This window comes from Microcebus murinus, chromosome 23 (assembly GCF_040939455.1).
Source record: "Microcebus murinus isolate Inina chromosome 23, M.murinus_Inina_mat1.0, whole genome shotgun sequence".
NCBI classification, from domain to species: Eukaryota; Metazoa; Chordata; class Mammalia; order Primates; family Cheirogaleidae; genus Microcebus; species Microcebus murinus.
Genome location: NC_134126.1, coordinates 14,860,365 through 14,879,316, shown reverse-complemented (window position 1 = coordinate 14,879,316; position 18,952 = coordinate 14,860,365). Strand labels below are relative to the sequence as shown.

Below are 18,952 nucleotides of genomic sequence, written 5' to 3'. Positions count from 1 at the left end.
GTTCAAGTCTTTTGTCCATTTTTAACTATATTGTTTTATCATTTAATTGCAAGAATTCGTTACATGTTTTAGATACAAATCTTTTGTTAACCTATGAATTGGGACTATTCACTCCCAGTATTTGGCTTATCTTTTTATTTTCTTAATGATGCCTTTCAAAGGCAGAAGTTTGTTGTTGTTGTTGTTGTCTTTTTCCTATCCAGTAAAAGGAAGACATTTTTAATTTTGATGAAATTCAATTCATCAATTTTTTATTTTTATGCGTCATGCTTTTTGAGTCTTATCTAAGAAAGTTTAGCCTATCTGAAAATGGGAGGAATTTGGGCATAGTTTTCTTCTAAACTTCTATAATTCCAGCTTAAAATTGTACTCCCTTGAACTTTGGAACATATGTTAAGATGCTTCGTATGAAGCTCAAGGCTTTGTTGACATTCAGAGAATCTTTCCAGGCAATCTTACAACTCCATTAATTTCTATCTCTGGGTGAGAGATGCGAAAGCATTGCTTCAGTTTTTAGATTCTAGATTTTCTGAGAAAGGCTAGAAGAGAAAAATATGTCCTCTTGCCCATTTCTCTTCCTAACTACAAGCTAAGAGAAACAAAGTGAAGCTTAAACTAGTATTTATTGCATTGTGATGCTCAGCCAGACAAACCTTCATGCAATCAGTCCATTCCACAGATGAGAAAACTGAGATTCAGGGACTTTAATTACCTGTTATAGGTGACACAAGTATAATCAGTCCAGAATTTAAGTTCCTATCTCATGGAAATATTCTGAACTTTCAAATCAGATGGTATGGCTTTTTACTCTTCAAATACACTACCCTTTTTCTCTGTGAAAAATGTTATTTCTCTAAAGTCAAAATGCATTAACTGTATGAAATTAGGGTTCTTTCTTCACAAGCACCTGTCAAATTATGAAGGGAACAATCCAATGTTCCTCTTCTCTTCCCTTAGGTGCAGAGATTTTTGGCACTATTTATATCTCCAGTGTCCTGGGTCACTTTTTGAAGAGCAAAGGCAATCGGTTGATCAATGCTTGGAGCAAAATGCAAGGAATCTGTGAAGACTTCCTTGGAAGTTATTAACCTCAGATATTCCAGGAATGAATGAACAGAGAGATTGACCTCTATGCAGTTGTGACCCTGAAAAGCAAGTGCACACACACGTACACACACACAAAAGCACACATAGACTTAGAAGAATATAGACCATCGCACAAAGCCACCAACAGCCACTTTCACTGCAGAAAGGCTCACTAGGGATCTTTCCTGTGCCTCTTGGGAGCTACAGAAGTTGTGGGATCAAGCCCCTAAGAGGTGACCACTCTTGCCAAAGTGGCATTCTGGCTCTCTCACTGACTGACTGATTTTCTGGCTGATTTATTAATTCTCAGTGCCTCCGTTTTCTATTTTAGTGACAGAAGCAGCATTATTTGGGTGCTAAACTGTTAGTGTTAAAGTTCTGACTCTCCCATTTACTAGCTCTGTGATTACAAACAAATTGCTTCATTTCTGTGTCTAATTTTCTCATTTGTAAAATGGCGCTTCAGTGACACTAACCCAGTGTGGTTGTGATAAGGATTTCATGAACTAAGTAAGACAGGTAAAGCTCATGACTGCTGCCTAGTGTATAGCAAGGGCTCAATAAATGTCTTTGGTTATGGGGCAATCATATATATATATACACACACACAAATATATATATATATAATATATATATATATATAACTTCCTTCTACTTCTGCTCTAGAAAAAAGTACTAAAAAGAAGGGGAAAAAAAGTAGTTCCCTTCCTCAAAAATTTATTTCAATTCCTTTGCTCCATATACAGTGTTAGACTGTTAAAATAAGGCTTCCACAGATTACACAATACCCTTTTATTTTCCTGTCCAGATCTTATAGTGTTAGGTGAAGTGGGGAGGATGAGTCATAACTGGCAGGTATGGGAGGACAGCCAATATCCTTAGTTGCTTTGCCTTAAACACGTGACTTCCTCTACTCAGCAGTGGCTGAGCCAAGCCTCAAGGCAAGGCTGCCCGGCTTGTGCACACACTGGCTCTGCTGCTCAGCCCCCTCAGCTCCAGGCACAGGCAGGGACCCTCTCTCAACAGTGAGATGACTGTGGGTTTGCTGGTTGACCCTGGAAAGGGAAGGGTGGTGACAAAAGGAGCTAGGGTGAGAGTAGGGTGTTCTAAAACCAAATATTGCCTTTCCCACAAATTTGCCAACTCTCAGAGAGAAGACTGTGATGATTGTGATTCTATCCTTGTAGACCACGAAGTTCCCTGCACCTTTGTCTATTATAAGACTGTCTCGTCTTATTTATCTTAATTTGTGTTAATAACCCAGCCCAGAGCCTGGTGACTGGTGCAGCATTCCATACCATTGAACTGCATTAATACCAGCCATCCTAGCCTTAAAAAGAGTTCAAGGGATCTGAGCTAGAAGAAAGCTCAGAAATAATGGAGCCCAAACTCCTGCCAGATGCAGGAATTTCCTTACATTATACATCAAAGAATGCAGTGGTTTGGAGCATAGGATCTGGAGAGAGGCTTCCTGGGCCTGAGTCCCATCACCATTATTCCAAATCCTGTAAACATGGGCAGTTTACTTAACTCTTCTGTTCCTCAATACTTTATAGGAATATTGTTAGATTTTAATAAGATAATATGTGTAGACTATTTAAAATATGCCTGGTACATAGGAAGTGCTCAGTAAATGCTGCCCATCATTATTTTCTTCTTCTTCTCCATCATTGTCATCATCATCATCGTCACCATCTGGGTTCTGCTTGGTGATCCTCAATGACAAGGATATATCAAGGCAAACATATCTTCTTTTAATTTCCATGCATTGATTTACAACCTGTCTTTACATGGAGGCTTCAGAGAGTCAAAGATAGCTACTGGGTATGTCCAGAGCCTTCTCTAAAGTTATACATCTATACTTCTCACTATCATGTATTCTAATTCCATGTGGTACAGATCTTCCTTCCTTCCTTCCTTCCTTCCTTCCTTCCTTCCTTCCTTCCTTCCTTCCTTCCTTCCTTCCTTCCTTCCTTCCTTCCTTCGTTTTGTCTCACTCGGTCACCCTGGGTAGATTGCAGTGGTGTCATCGTAGTTCACTGCAGCCTCAAACTCCTGGGCTCAAGCAATCCTCCTGCCTCAGCCTCCTGAGCAGCTGGGGCTACAGATGATCACCACCATGCCTGCCTAATTTTTCTATTTTTTGTGGAGACAAGGGTCTTACTCTTGCTCAGGCTGGTCTTGAGCTCCTGACCTCAAGTAACCTTCCTGCCTAGGCCTCCCAAAGTGCTAGGATTATGGGCGTGAGCCAAGATCTTTGTCTATTTACTCAAAGGCTTCTCATTGCCTATGAGAGATATCCCAGTCGACCACAATCCTAGTGTGATTTGTTCCAGAGGAGGGAAATGTGAGCTTATTTCCTCTTCATTAGAGGCATGATTCCAACTCAAGGATAGTTTCTTAGATCTCTTCAAAGAGGCAGAGGTTTACATGTATTTAGGTAGAGATGGGGGGGGAGTGGAAATAGGCAGAGGTTATAAACTGGGTGTCTACCAAGCTATCATCCCCTGTTCACTGCCCCCCACCACATACACACACATTCATTCTGAATCTCAGTTCTTTGTACTGGGGTTGGGGTATAAAGTTCTTTATGGCATAGCTCCTCCTTCCCCCACCATGGCTGCTGTGACACTCTGAGAGGGGACCAACATGGGTTCTGGCCATCCTGAGTTTCTTCTAGTGCCACCAAAGCCAACTTCAATACTTGAAGCAGGGTAGGAGCTATGCACCAGCAGAGTGAGTGATCCAGGAGTTTGGGTAATTTATAAAGATCAGAAACGTATTGGCTGATGGTTCTGAAGGGTGGGCAGTACAATATTTAGAGGCTAACTTCTGGCAAGTGCCTTCTCGCTGAGTCATCCCTTGGTGGAAGGGCAAAGAGGAGGCAGGAGGACCATACTCACCCTTTTATATCGAACCCATTCCTGAGGGTTTTCATGAATCCTTTCATAAGGGATTGGAACCCTCATGGCCTAATCACCTCTCTCATTAGCCGTCACCTCCCAACACTGTTGCATTGGGGATTAAGTTTCCAACACATGTTTTGGGAAGACACATTCAACCCACAGCACACCCATGTGGCAAATCCTGCAAACGTCTTCCTATATATTGCCCTCAAAAGCAACAGGGCACACCAGCCATGGGGGAGCCTAGATGTTACCCGTCATTCTTAGGGTGTTAATAATGCTTATGGAATCTAATTTTGCATTGATTCCCTGGTAATTCAGAAACTTAGTATGTGACTACTGTTCATTTACTTTTTCCTAAGTCAGAAGATCAGAGGAGGGCTCACCATTTCAGTTTTGACCATTGCTTTAAAATGAATAATGAACGAAGTTAATTTTTAAAAAAATTAATTACTGACGGGCAAGGTGATGAATTTTTTAAGCATTGAAGCAGAGATGACAATTAATGCTGGATACAGATTCTATTTAAAACAAGAGGAAGTTTGGTTTCAAAAAAATTCTTTAGAAATTGTATGCCAAGGATTCCAGCAAAGTCAAACAGCCTTAAAGCATGGGATGAGTCATCTAATTTGTTTTTTAAGGCTTACCCAGCTGGCAAGAGCTGTACTTTCTTACAGGGAGAATTCCTGATGGCAGCTTACTGGTAGTAGGCATCACACCACCAGGATGATATTAGCAGCTCACCACCAAAATCAGTTTGGACAAGTGAGAGTGACCACTGGGCAAATTCCCTTTCAGCTGATTTGCAGGTATATTAATCAGCTCTGGCTTTCATAACAAAATACTATATATTGGGTGGCTTGATACAAATTTATTTTCTCACAGTTCTGGAGGATGGAAGTCCAAGATTGGGGTCCCCAGCATGGTCAGGGTTGGGTGAGGGCTCTCTTGCTGGCTTGCAGATGGCTGCCTTCTGGCTGTGTCCTCGAGTGGTGGGAGAGAAAGAGAGAGCTCTGGTATCTCTACCTCTTCTTATCAGGGCACTAGTCCCATCATGAGGACCCCACCCTCATGGCCTCATCTAAACCTAGTTATCTTCCAAATATCCCATCTCCAAATACCATCACCCCCATACCGTTGAAGGTTAGGGCTCCAATATATGAAGTTAAGGGGAAAACAATTCAGTCCATAGCAAAAGGCATTTTAGAAGGACCTGGAGCCTTGAAGTTCTCGGGTTTCCTACCGGTCTTACTATATTCACAGTCTTTACACTGACTCCACTTTCTCCTGTCTTGGCTCAACTCCTATCTCTTGTTGGTTTCAATGTCATCAGAGTAAGAAATTCTTTTCCAACAAGAATTCTGATTTTTTTCTTCAATATACAAATTCCCATGGATATTTAGAGGAGAAAAGCAGCCTTCCATGAGTGTGTGGCATAGGACAGAAGGAAGTAGGTACCCTGAGATGAGCAGATCAGAGCCCCCACCTAAGAGCACCAATCACTCATCATACAATTATTTATGCAGCATCTACTCTATACCAGGCACCATGCTAGGCGATATGGGTGCCATGGAGAATAAGATAGAAGACTCATAACCCTCGTGGATGCAATGGACTGGATGTTTATGTCCCTCCAAATTCATATGTTGATATGAATTCACCTAGTACCGATATGATAGTACTAAGGAGGTGGAGCATTTGGGGGTAATTAGCATATGAGGGTGGAACCCTCTTATAAAAGAGACCCCAGAGAGCTCTCTCACTTTCTTTCCAACACGAGAGGATACAATAAGAAGACAGCAGTCTGCAACCTGAAAGAGGGTCCTCACCAGAACCTGGCCATGCAGCACCCTGATCTCAGACTTTCAGCCTTCAGAACTCTGAGGAGTAAATTTCTGCTGTTAATAAGCCACCCAGTCTGTGGCATATTTGTTACAGTGGCCTGAACTAAGACACTGGATGATGCTGATTTTAAATACTCTGTCATATTTTCCATGAAAATTCATTCTTGTCTGTTAGATCTTTGCCTGCCAGTGTGAGCTTAGAAAATAGAGTGATATATTTATTCTTCTGTGTTTTCTTTTTTGACGTTCCTTCATCCCCACCTTCCTACTGGTCTTCGGTGACTTCACTGTCAGTAGATTAGAGAGCAGGGACCTATGCTTCATCACCTATTTCCCTAAAATTCTTTCTTTGTCACTGGCTTTTGGAAAGGCAAGACTGAGGGTGGCTCTATCCCTCAGCAGTGGGGCCGCAGTCACAGTATCTTACTGCCTAGAACCAGGCGATACCCTCTTAAGTCCTTCCCAGGCTCAGATTCTAAGTCTGCTTGGCAGACACGATTTCTTTCATGTAAAGAAACAAACAAAAAACAGCAGAGATGGTGGTGTGACTTCAGGTGGGACAGAGATCCCGACGCATCTCTGGGCCAGCAAGTGCTCTTGGTCAGAGTGACCTCACTTCGTCCCCTTTGTGCTCAGACATTTGCAAACTCCAGCTTTTTGGTGGCAATAGTTGGCATATTTGGATATCTCCTGGGGTTCTAGCAGACAGTCGAGATGAACATGTAATTAAATGTGTTTTCCAGCCTCAGCTGGACCTTCAGTGTCGCTGCGCCATCCACCATTGGTTCACGAACTAGGTCTCTCTTCTCTTTTCTAACGTGGCTGCTTCAAACCTTCCTTCTTCTCAGAGGGTTGGCACCCTTTCACAGTGTGAATGTGATGGGGCGCAGGTTACTCTGCCCTTAGAACCTTCTGCAGCCTCCCGGTCCCAGGGCTCACGTGGCCTCAAGCGGCCCCACCTGTCCTTGCCTCTCTGGTCTTGCAGTCGTCTTTCCATTTCCTAGCAAGGTGCTTTGTGTTTTTTTCAGTACTTGGAATTCGTCAAGCTCTTGCCTCTAAGCCTTCATACTAACATGCTGCTTTCTTAGGACAATCCACCCCTCCCTCCACACCCTTGCCAGCCTGAAGTCTCATCTCTGCTTGCATTTCCTCCAGGAAGCTTCTCCAACTCCTTTAAGCAGGCTAATTATCCCTGGTATGTGCTCCTGTCACACACTGGACTTCCCCTTCAACAGCACTTGTCACACCTCATTGTAACTTTCTGTTGAATTGATGGTCTCTGCTGGATGATGAGCTTTGAGTGGGCAGGGGTTGCTCTGTTCTCTGCTGTACCCCCACTGCCTGACACAGAGCTTCACTCGCAGTAGGCAATCACTGCATAACCCAGTCCGTGAATGCAAGATCACAGAAAGTTTGAAAAGTTAGAGGCAAAAACCACTCATAATTCCATTACTCTACTGAATGGGAACATTTTAATTTTTGCTTGTTTCCTTCTCCTTCTCCTCCCACCACATATTCATATATTTAAAGAGCTGCAGTCATGAGGCACTTGTAATGTGGTATTTTGCTTCTAACTTAGCATTTTTCCTAAGTGACACATAGCAAAACTGAAGCATTGGAGCTCATCCTTGTCCTACAGGCAACACGGGATTCCACCTGCCAGGAGGAACACAAGGAGCAAGAAGAAAAAAGAATAAGTGAAATACACTATTGCATTGTTTCAAGGTTGAGCTCTGGCTCATGGAGTCAAGCAGCCCTAGATTTTAAAAGCTCTTCCCCTGCCTGCTAATTTTGGGAAAACCACTCAAACTCCCTAAGCCTCTGTTTCTTTTTTTGTATAATGAGGATGATAGTATTGCCTGACTCATAGTGGGGCTATGAAATTTAAATGAAATCATGTATATCGAAGTTGTTAAAAAAAATGAGGTTTATAATTTGGAGAACGAGAGCTTATTTCTTACGAAGGTTTATAGCCTGCGGTGGCCATTCGGGCAGGCTGGAACGCAGGGCTCTAGGTCACGTGCTTCAAGGCAGGGGAAATGGGAACAAGAGTTTTTACTGAACAGATGCCCAAATGTACATATTTAACAAGCTATAGGCAGAGTCGTGGATATGCCGTTGATAATAGGATGCACCCCAATTTCAGAAATGGTAACTTAGGTCGCCAGTAATAAACCCTGAAACCAACATTCACGTGCAAGGGATTAATTAAAGCAGTGCCCCCAGGGGAAGCCAGTAAGGGACCGGGGAAGAAGGCCAGGGAAAGGGAGGAAGCCAAGCAAAGTCCCACAGAGAGCAGCTCCGGCCACAGCCCACAGGGGAGCTTGGGCTGTAAGTGGCATCTCAGAGTTTGTCCTGATGGGAGGCCGGGGAGCTGGACTTTCATACTCCTGTACCAGTCATTGGCCAAGGACACCCAGGGACATTGCATTTGCAGCTCTCAGCTCTGAGTGGCCCTAGGGCAGTCCTTGGAAGAGAATGGCAAGGGCAGTTGGAAGCAGAAGCCCACATTGCGTGAGGAGAGGTACACAGACATGGCACGAGCAATCCAAGAGGATCTGGCCGGAACACCAACGCTGTTTGCTACAGCTAGGTGGACGCTCGTGCACGTGCGTCTTAGGAACCACGGCACAGCCTTGGAGAGGGGTGGGCGTCGGGCTGGGCTTCACAGAGAAAGCTTTAAAAGGAGCAGAGGAAGAAATGTCCTTTCACTGAGAGGGAATGTGATGAGCAAAGTGAGAAGACTCACGTGAGACGGTGTGAGACCAAGGAGCAGACAAGGTACCCGTCGTTGACTGCAACCAACTTCTGGGGCAGGGGGCCTGAAGCCACCTTAGAGGGCGCTTCTGTTAGAAACACTGGTTGTGTCGTATTCTGACCTGACTCCTTTCTTGGGTGCTGCGAGGCTGGCTCCTCCTCCGAGGTGACATTCCACAACCAGGCAAGACGACGACGGAGACTGCAGCAGAGACCTCAGTGTGGGCTCTGGCAGCCAGGGAGGACTGGGTTAGCCATGCCATGAAGTTCCACTTTGTCCTGTGTCACCCAGGGAACCTGGGAAGGTTTTTAAACACAGGAGTGATACGATTTGGCCTGTGCTGACGAAGCATGACCAGGCTGCGATGTCTTCACATCTAGACAAGGGTGCTTTTATTATTATTATTATTATTTTAATTCTTTGCTGTGGGGACCCAACAGACATCTCTCTGTCCCATCTGTCTTAATCTGCTTGGGCTGTGGCAACACAATACCACAGACTGGATGGCTTACACAAGGGAAATTTATTTTCATACAATTCCGAGACCAGGGTCCCACCAGGGCTGGGTTCTGATGACAGCCCCTTCCTGGCTTATAGCTGGCTCCTTCTCGGTCATGCTGCCTGGGCTTTTCCTCGGTGCACGTGAGCAGAGGAAGAGAGACAGACAGGCATGCAGACACACGGGATGAGAGCACCCTTTGGTTTCTCTTCCTCTTCTTCTAAGGACACTAATCCTATCAGTTCAGAGCCCTACCCTTATGACCTCATTTACCCTTAATTACTTTTGCAAAGCCCCATCTCCAAATTCGATCACATTGGGGGTTAGAGCATCAACATATGAATTTGGGGTTGACACAAATGTTCAGTCCATAACACCACCCCATGGATTTTTTTTTAATAGTTGGAAACATTCAGATCTGAAAATGCTCCAGAGGCTTAACTACAGCAGGGCCCTTGCCAGTTCAACCCAGCTGTTGACCTCATTTGATCCTCTTCTTTAACTACCCGGACTATCAGTTTATACCAGTTAAATCTGTGCTCCTTGGATTTCCCACGGAATTTGTATTTCATCCCTAAAGCTGACTCTGGGGGTTTATCAGGCCCAGGGTTCAAATCCTGGCTTCCTAGCTGATCCTTACGGAGCCAGCTGTCTTGCTAACTTTCCTATCTGATTTGCAGCAGCTGCCTCTGTGCCTGGAATATGTCTATGAAATCTGTGAGATCACAGACTATTTGTCTAGTTCCAATGGGAAGTAACTGTCACTGGTGGGTCACTGGTGGCCCTGGTTGTGGCATGTCACCTTGGAGAAGGAACTGGCTTCATTGGACACAAGATGGATTTCAAAAAATTCGGCATGATCTTTGCAATTTAAATAGCAAAACATTGGCTATCAATTAATATATACACTTGATCTAAATAAATTCTAAAACATTAATGCTAAATAACCAAACGCTAATAATAGAAAATATTAAATAGCCAAATGAGACCATCTCAATCCAAAAAACCAGCCATATCCTATAAACTATATTCTACATAATTCCTTTTCTCCATAACTATACTTAAATTTGAGTCTTAATATTTTTCTCTATGTTCTCCCAGCCATTGTGTGTGTTCAGTCATGCTTTTAAAAAATTTGTAAATTCTTCAGAATTTTTTTCTGATCACAAAAGCATACATTTTTATGGTGAGAAATTTGAAAAATTTAGATAAGCATAAAGAATAAAATAAAACTCACCTATAAGCAGGGGTACCTGCAATTAACATTTTGCTACTTTGTTTTTAGTTTATACGTTTAACAGTCATTTATTCATTCATTTATCATTCATTCATTTTTCCATATTTACTGAGCTCTCTCAAGGAGCTTACATCATAGTGGGAAAAAGGAACAACAAATTGATAAATCAGAAGGTAAAATAGTGGGTAGTGGTGAGTTCTATGTTAAAAATAAAATAGCTTGCTGGACCCGCCCCCAGGATCCCCCGCCTGCGTCCCAGCAAAATGAGCCGAGTCGCCCCCGCCGGCCCTCAGCTCCCGGCCGGCCCTCCGCGCCCCGTCGGCAGCAGGGCGGAGAGCCGGGCCGGCGGCTCCTGAAGCAAGTGGGCAAGCGCAGGAGAGACCGCGTCACCTCGCGTCGCCCCGCCCCGCCCGCTTCCCAGGGCCCGCGCCCCGCCCCGCGCGCAGGCGCACGACCGCTTTTCGGGTCCGCCCTTTTTCGAGATTTGAATTTCCCCCTGCAAAGCGAGAGAGGCAAAATACCCGTATGGTGATCGCTGACCTTTTCGCGCCAATACTGTAAGTTCTAACATCAACCTTGACAGGTGGGTACTGGTGTCGCCTCCAGGTCCCAAATTCTCCAGGAGGCCACTTGGGCGCTGGCGTTATCCCCACAGACACAGGCAGGCTGTAGCGCAGGGATCCCAAGCTGGCGTCCGGGAGCTTGGAGTGAGAACAGATATTTCTCTACTTTAGCTCATCTTTATTTCATATTTATTTTCACTAACCTCTGGCCGGAATTTGGCTTTTCCCAAAATTACAAATGTAGGTAGCAGAGCACAGAGCGTTAGCAGTCAGTACCTGTGACTTTGTCAGCAGTGGAAATGGACAGATCATTTCACATCACATAGCTTTTGTTGTAAATGTCTAGAAGTTAAATTAATCAAATTACAGGATCTACTGGTGAGCTAAATAATTACTTTGAAGCAACTGTAGATCTTGCTTATTCATCCTGCTGGTAGATCTTGTAATTTAATGTGTTAGTAAATAAGCACATGTTACCATATCATACATTTTCTGGAATATTTTAAAAACCATCTTTGAACATATTAAATTTATTTTGTAATTCTCTGTGTTTTACTTTATGCAGTTGGAAGTATTCATTTTAGAAAAGCCAAAGAGACCTGTGGCACACCCAAAAGAGAAGAGCCTTTATTTGTGTTGCTGTGCCACCAATCACCCTATGTGACCTTGGCCAATCACCTTGCCTCATTGGCCCTCCCCTATAAAATAAGAAAGCTGAGTTGCTGGTCCAAGGACCTTAACTGAAATCAACATTTCTCTCACCCAAAATCAGGAGCCACTATGGTTGCTCTAGGTGGGCCAGGTTGAACTTGCATGCTAGGGGTGTCCCCAGTTATGTTCCCTTACCTGCAGAAAGACAGGAAGGAAGATCATGGGGGGCACAACAAGTGGTTGTCATAAATGCTACGGGCCAAAGAGGCCACCACTGTTCCTTCACCTGGAGGTGACAGTGGTTCCTGATTAAAAGCTTACAGCCCCAGGAATAAGGAGAGTCTAACACAGGAACACATACATATGTAGAAAGCCCATGAGCTAGGAGACTGACTGTGCAGGATTTCCCTAAAAGACCCCAGACCCAAGGGCCAGGCACGAGGGGCAGCTGTGAAAAGCTTTGAGTGCCACATAATAAGAGTCATGACAATTCGTGGGTAAGGAGGAGCTGGGCCATAAAGTAAGCAGCCTCGTTTTCCTTGGGGACTTGGACAGGTGGTTTGAGTACACGTCACATTCAGCTTGTGCTCTGCTCATGTGGACTCTGCCTCGGCAGCAGGAAAGAAGAGTCACTTTCCACACCCTTCCTAGATTTCCTCCTCTATCAAGTTGACAGTTTTTGACTCTTGTCCCCAGCTCTCCACCCTGCTTGATGGTAGACAGGAGGGTCAGGCTAGCACGGTGGCATGGGGCCCCAGATGCGTGAAGGAAAGAGCCCATAGATACCAGGTGGGGCTTTGGCTGCTCTCCTAGTTGGAGTCAGGAGCTAAATAGGGAAGTGCCTGAGAGGAAATGACAGTCAAGCCGAGAGTATAAGCAGGCCAGGGGCAGTGTCCAGGCACAGAGAGCGCAGGGCCTCCAGGACTACAAAGCCTTGTTCTAGCTGGAGGACAGAGCTGGGTCTGGGAAGCTCACAGGGATATGTGGGCTTAAAGTCTGGCCAAGAGGTTGGGACGTGATCATGCACAGAGTGGGAGCCAGTCACTGAAGGGTGATCCCATCCAGGGGTATGTGAGGAAGACGCTGGGGCTGCTGTGTGCGGACCATGTTAGCAGCAGCCAACCTGCAGGTGGGGCAGGGCACCCCTGCCTTCCTCAGACCTGGAAGCTCCTTAGACTGGGAGGACATGACAGGAGGAGTCCAGGGTACCCCACGCTGAGGTGGGAGGCTCCTGTGGAGCAAAGATACGCAGAGTCAGAGCGAGGGCTTCAGTCCCCTCGTAGAAACAGAGCTTGAGAGGGCATCCACATGCTGGGCCTGGTGGTCCTCCTTAGCGACGGACCCCCAAAGCAGGACCTGCAAAGCAAAGGAGCTCGGCTCAAGGCTCAGCAGCCCCTCCCAAGAGGATACGGGTGGACCCCCAGGATCTGTCTGAGAAGTGACATAGCAAATAGCACTGGGGAAAGGGTAAGGACAGAGCACAAAGGGGCTGGCCGTGTGCTCTGGTGTAATTTACTTGAACTTTAGCAGTGCTTCACTGGGCCCTGGAGGAAGAGCAGAGTCAGACCCACCGTTTTAGGGCCTAAACTACAGGGAGGGAGATGGGCGTTGTGCTTGTCCGATGAGTAGTCCGCAAATATTCTCTCCCATTCAGCAGATGTCTTCCCTCTGCTAATTATGTCCTTTGCTGTGCAGAAGCTTTTCAGTTGAATGGATTACCATTTGTCTATGTTTGTTTCTGTTGCCTGTGCTTCTGAGGTCTTAGCCATAAAATCTTTGCACAGACCAATGTCCTAAAGCGTTTCCCCTGTGTCTTCTAGTGGTGTTAACAGTTTCAGGTCTCACGGTTAAGTCTTTAATTCATTTGAGTTGATCTTTATAGATGGTGAGAGACAAGTGATCTAGGTTCATTCTTCTGCTTGTGGACATCCAGTTTTCCCAGCGTCATTTATTGAAGAGACCTTCCTTTCCCCATTTTGAGTTCTTGGCACCTTTGCACTATTTATAATAGCTAAAATATGGAGTCAACCTAAGTTCCCATCCACAGACGAATGGAGAAAGAATGTGTCTGTTCACAATGGAATACTCTTTAGCCGTAAAAAAGCAGGTCCTGTCATTCACAGGGACACAGAAAAGCCTGGAGGAAATTATGTTAAAATAAGTCAGCCACACAAAGACAAATATTGCATGTTCTCATCACGTGGGAGCTAAAACAAATGTGCTCATGAGACCGGGCGTGGTGGCTCACACCTGTAATCCTAGCACTCTGGGAGGCCAAGGCGGGCAGATTGCTGGAGGTCAGGAGTTTGGAACCAGCCTGAGCAAGACCCCGTCTCTACTAAAAATAGAAAGAAATTAATTGACCAACTAAAAAAATATATATACAAAAAATTATGGCCGGGCATGGTGGCTCATGCCTGTAATCCTAGCACTTTGGGAGGCTGAGGAGGGCGGATTGCTCAAGGTCAGGAGTTCAAAACCAGCCTGAGCGAGACCCCGTCTCTACCAAAAAATAGAAATAAATTAATTGACCAACTAAAAGTATATATACAAAAAATTAGCCGGGCAGGGTGGCGCATGCCTGTAGTCCCAGCTACTTGGGAGGCTGAGGCAGTAGGATCGCTGAGCCCCGGAGATTGAGGTTGCTGTGAGCCAGGCTGACGCCACAGCACTCACTCTAGCCTGGGCAACAAAGTGAGACTCTGTCTCAAAAAAAAAAAAAAAAAAAAAAAAAAAATATATATATATATATATATATATATATATATATACAAAAAATTAGCTGAGCATGGTGGCCCATGCCTGTAGTCCCAGCTACTCAGGAGGCTCAGGCAATAGGATCGCTTGAGCCCAGGAAATTGAGGTTGCTGTGAGCTAGGCTGACGCCATGGCACTCACTCTAGCCTGAGCAACAAAGTGAGACTCTGTCTCAAAAAAAAAAAAAAAAAAGGCCGGGCGCTGTGGCTCACGCCTGTAATCCTAGCTCTTGGGAGGCCGAGGCGGATTGCTCAAGGTCAGGAGTTCAAAACCAGCCTGAGCAAGAGCGAGACCCCGTCTCTACTATAAATAGAAAGAAATTAATTGGCCAACTGATATATATATAAAAAATTAGCCGGGCATGGTGGCGCATGCCTGTAGTCCCAGCTACTCGGGAGGCTGAGGCAGAAGGATCACTCGAGCCCAGGAGTTTGAGGTTGCTGTGAGCTAGGCTGACGCCACGGCACTCACTCTAGCCTGGACAACAAAGCGAGACTCTGTCTCAAAAAAAAAAAAATAAATAAATGCGCTCACGGAAGTAGAGAGTAGAACTGTAGGGATTAGAAGCTGGGAGGGGTAGGGAGCAGGGGAGAACGGGAAGAAATTGGTTAGTGTATACGAAATTGCCGCCACATAGGAAGAATGAGTTCTGCTATCTGCAGCACTGTTGACTGAATATGGTTATATAGAATTTATTGAATATTTTCTTTTTTAAAAGTTCTTTCACAGGCTGGGCATGGTGGCTCATGCCTGTAATCCTAGCACTCTGGGAGGCCACGGTGGGAGGATTGCTTAAGGTCAGGAGTTAGAAACCAGCCTGAGCAAGAGTGAGACCCCATCTCTACTAAAAATAGAAAGAAATTAATTGGCCAACTAAAAATATACAGAAAAGATTAGCCAGGCATGGTGGCACATGCCTGTAGTCCCCGCTACTCGGGAGGCAGAGGCAGAAGAATTGCTTGAGCCTAGCAGTTTGAGGTTGCTGTGAGCTAGGCTGACGCCATGGCCGTCTAGCCCCGGTGACAGAGCAAGACTTTGTCTAAAAAACAACAACAACAACTGGCCGGGCGCTGTGGCTCACGCCTGTAATCCTAGCTCTTGGGAGGCCGAGGCGGGCGGATTGCTCAAGGTCAGGAGTTCGAAACCAGCCTGAGCAAGAGCGAGACCCCGTCTCTACTATAAATAGAAAGAAATTAATTGGCCAACTGATATATATATAAAAAATTAGCCGGGCATAGTGGCGCATGCCTGTAGTCCCAGCTACTCGGGAGGCTGAGGCAGAAGGATCACTGGAGCCCAGGAGTTTGAGGTTGCTGTGAGCTAGGCTGACGCCACGGCACTCACTCTAGCCTGGACAACAAAGCGAGACTCTGTCTCAAAAAAAAAAAAAATAAAAAAAAAAAAAAAAAAAACAACAACAACAACAACAACAAAAAAACATTTAATCCACAGGACAACCCTGGTAGCATCCCCATTTTACAGATAAGCAAACTGAGGCCCAGAATTGTTAAGGCCCAAGGTCACATGATTAGTAAGTGGGCTAGCTGAGGTTTGGAACTGAAGCAGTCTGGCATCAGGCTACCTGGAACTTGAGGCCCTCTACTCTCTCTCCCCGACACCTGCCCACCCTCTTATCTGTGAGTCCTTTTCAGAGCATTGAACCTCTTCTCCCTGTGATATTCATACATGTTTCAGCTGCTAGGCTAACTCACACCACAGCCAGCCCCAGAGCAGTGGGCAGTCAGGTAGATTGTGTCTCTAGTTCTGTCGCTACAGGAAACGGAAGGTTTTAGCGTGGGCTGAGGAAAGAAGGTGACTTGGGGCTCAGCACATTGTAGGAAGGCAGAGGGATGAGGCAGGGTGATCACTGTCCCCCTCCAGCTCCGCACTGTCCCTTGTCCCAGAGCCAGAACTCAGACTGCATCTAATGGTCTCTAGTTCAACTGGGTATTTGGTTAAAAGCTTCAGGTGGCCTAGAAAGTTCCACGTTCTGAGTTGGAATGACAGACCTAGGAAAAGTTTAAGTCTCTAAATGCAGCGGCTTTAAGGGAACTAGGACAATGAGCAGGATTTTTATTGTACACAGATGAAAGAAGAGCAGCATAGGTGCCAGGAGACAGAGGGAGTAGAGAATTCCAGAGGCTTCTAGAAGCCATGAGTAAGAAGGTGAACATACTGTGGGTATCATTTGACTTTTATTTGTTTTGTCTGATGAAAACTGTTGGTGGATCCCGAGGCTCAAAGTCGGGAAGATGGAGGCTCTTTTTTGGATGTTTGTTTTCTAACCATACTCTTTTTGTAACCACAAAGGAAAAAGGCAGAACGGTCCTCCACTGGTGCCAGCCAATCAGCAGGGCTCCTGCCTTCCTCCAGGGCAAGGTCGCAGCATCTGTGTAGGAAATCACTGGAAGTCTTCCTGGTGGCTCAGCTGGGAAGCCAAGGAGTGTTTTCCGAAAGCTGTTTATCTGAATTCTGAAATCACAGTGGCTGTTGGCTGCTGCGCTTTTAAGCTCTCTGCCCCAGATCACACTGAGGGTTCCAGATGAAGCCAGAGTTGGGGCAGGCCCTCTTTCATGTGGCTGTAGCAGGCTGCCTGTGTGCTGCTACCGTCTACACAGGCATTTTCGAGGGTGTCTTCGTCCAAGTGGGCTATGAGCACTATGCAGAAGTGCCCGTGGCCGGCCTCCCAGCCTTCCTGGCCATGCCCTTCAACTCGCTCGTGAACTTGGGCTACGTGCTCCTGGGTGTGTACTGGTTGCGGAGGAACAGCAGTGCCCCAGGGTTCCCAGTGGAGATGGGGAGGGCCAGCTACCTGGAAGCCGTCTTCGCGGGCATGGCGCTGCTCTACGGTCCTGTGCAGTGGCTGCGCATCTGGACCCAGATGCACTCCGCCGCGGTGCTTGACCAGTGGCTCACTTTGCCCATCTTTGCGTGGCCGCTGGCCTGGTGCTTCTACCTAGACAGGGGTTGGAAGCCCTGGTTGTTCCTGTCCATCGAGTGCCTCTCCCTGGCCAGTTACGGCCTTGCACTACTGCACCCTCACGGGTTCGAGGCCACACTGGGTGTTCACGTGGTGGCCACAGTGGGGCAGGCCCTGCGTGCCCAGCGTCGGTATGGCAGCACCTCCTCAGCCACCTACCTAGCTCTAGGAGTGTTCTCCTGTCTGGGCTTCATGGTCCTCAAGCTGTGTGACCATCAACTCACACGGTGGCATCTCTTCCAGTACCTCACAGGCCACTTCTGGTCCAAGGTCTGTGATGTGCTCCAGTTCCACTTTGCGTTTTTGTTTCTGACAAATTTAAGCACTTGCCAAAGACTCCATCCTGAGAGGAAGACACATTAAAGTGTAGAAAGAAGCTATTAATACTTAAAACTGATGACCCCCCACCCAATTGAAATGGACTGTTAGATGACAGTCTACTACCAGTGCTGGTGTCCTGGGTGTGATGATATATGATGATTACACTAAAGACCGTCCTTCCTTTAGAAGTTACAAGCTTCAGTACTCAGGCATGAAGTGTGATGACCTCTACAGCTTACTTTCAAAGACATAAAGCAAAGATCTAGGTGCGGGATCTGTACGTGTTCCTTATACTATTCTCTCAACTTTTCTGTGGTTTGAAATGTTTTGAAATAAAGCATCAGGGAATGGTGGAAATAACCTCAAGAAATCCATCATGTTCACAGTTGGAAAGAGAAAAAAAAATAAAAAAATAAAAAAAAAAATAAAAATAAAATAGTGTGATGTAATATCAAGTACTTTTTAAGTTGAAGCCTCAATGACAAGGAGCAGCCAGCCTTGTCTTAGGAAAGAACAGTCCAGGCAGAAGTTTTTAAGGTGCAAAACCTTAAAAATACAAGTACCTTTTAAATGCAACTTACAAGAATGTTCTTCTTGTAAGTATACAAAAAAAAAAAAGATAGATATAGACAGATAGAGGTAGTTGCACTATTGTTTACAGTAGCAAATGACTATAAACAATCTATCCATAGGAATTTGTTAAATACAAATGTGCTTCCATGAAATAGAGCATCTCGTGGTTGCTGAAAAATGAGGTGGCTTTCTCTATATAAGCTGATATGGGAAGACCTCTAAATGGTGACTAGGATTCCAGGCTGTTTTCATCCAGTGGTTCTGCCATTCGCTAGAGCCTCCTCGAAATCCTCTACTGAGTTTGTGCACTTGACTACCTAACCAACAGCAGAGACAGAGAGAGATTATAAGAAGTTACACAAGACAGTTCAAAAGTTGGGCCCTGTTGGGGTGCACGTCACACCCACCCATAGTCCATGAAGTCTCACAGCCCCACCTACACTGTAGGGAGGCTGGGAAACGTAGATGAAATGTGCGTATTAGTTTCTTTTTTTTTTCTTTGTTTTTGGAGACAGAGTCTCACTCTGTTGCCCTGGCTAAAGTGCAGAGGCATTATCATAGCTCACTGCAACCTCAAACTCCTGGGCTCAAACAAGTGATCCTCTTGTCTCAGCCTCCAACCTGAGTAGCTAGAACTACAGGTTCCTGCCACCATACCTGGCTACTATTTTTTTTTTTTTTTTAATTTTGTAGAGACAGGGTCTTGTTCTTGCTCAGGCTGGTCCTGAACTCCTGAGCTCAAGGAATCCTCCTGCTTCAGCCCCCCAGAGTACTAGG

The 18,952-nt window shown here is 45.6% G+C and overlaps 1 protein-coding gene and 1 long non-coding RNA gene across 3 annotated transcripts; one reads left to right on the top strand and one right to left on the bottom strand.

Annotated features, from left to right (window-relative positions):
• Positions 1 to 7,297: 7,297 nt before the first annotated feature.
• LOC142863887 (uncharacterized) lies at positions 7,298 to 10,743 on the bottom strand. The gene is made up of 3 exons (XR_012914538.1): positions 10,331 to 10,743; positions 8,586 to 8,890; positions 7,298 to 7,492 (listed from the first exon to the last, which is right to left on the bottom strand). It is a non-coding gene; the product is annotated as an uncharacterized LOC142863887 (long non-coding RNA).
• Positions 10,744 to 10,783: 40 nt separating this feature from the next.
• LOC105855630 (transmembrane protein 187-like) lies at positions 10,784 to 18,194 on the top strand. 2 transcript variants are annotated; one of them, XM_075997039.1, is made up of 2 exons: positions 10,784 to 10,887; positions 16,612 to 18,194. In XM_075997039.1, the coding sequence occupies exon 2, from the start codon at positions 16,844 to 16,846 to the stop codon at positions 17,642 to 17,644; it is 801 nt and encodes a 266-aa protein (XP_075853154.1). In that variant the 5' UTR covers positions 10,784 to 10,887; positions 16,612 to 16,843; the 3' UTR covers positions 17,645 to 18,194. The 2 variants fall into 2 exon arrangements, with proteins under 2 accessions (XP_075853154.1, XP_075853153.1); XM_075997038.1 differs by having other exon boundaries at positions 10,784 to 10,913.
• Positions 18,195 to 18,952: the final 758 nt, after the last annotated feature.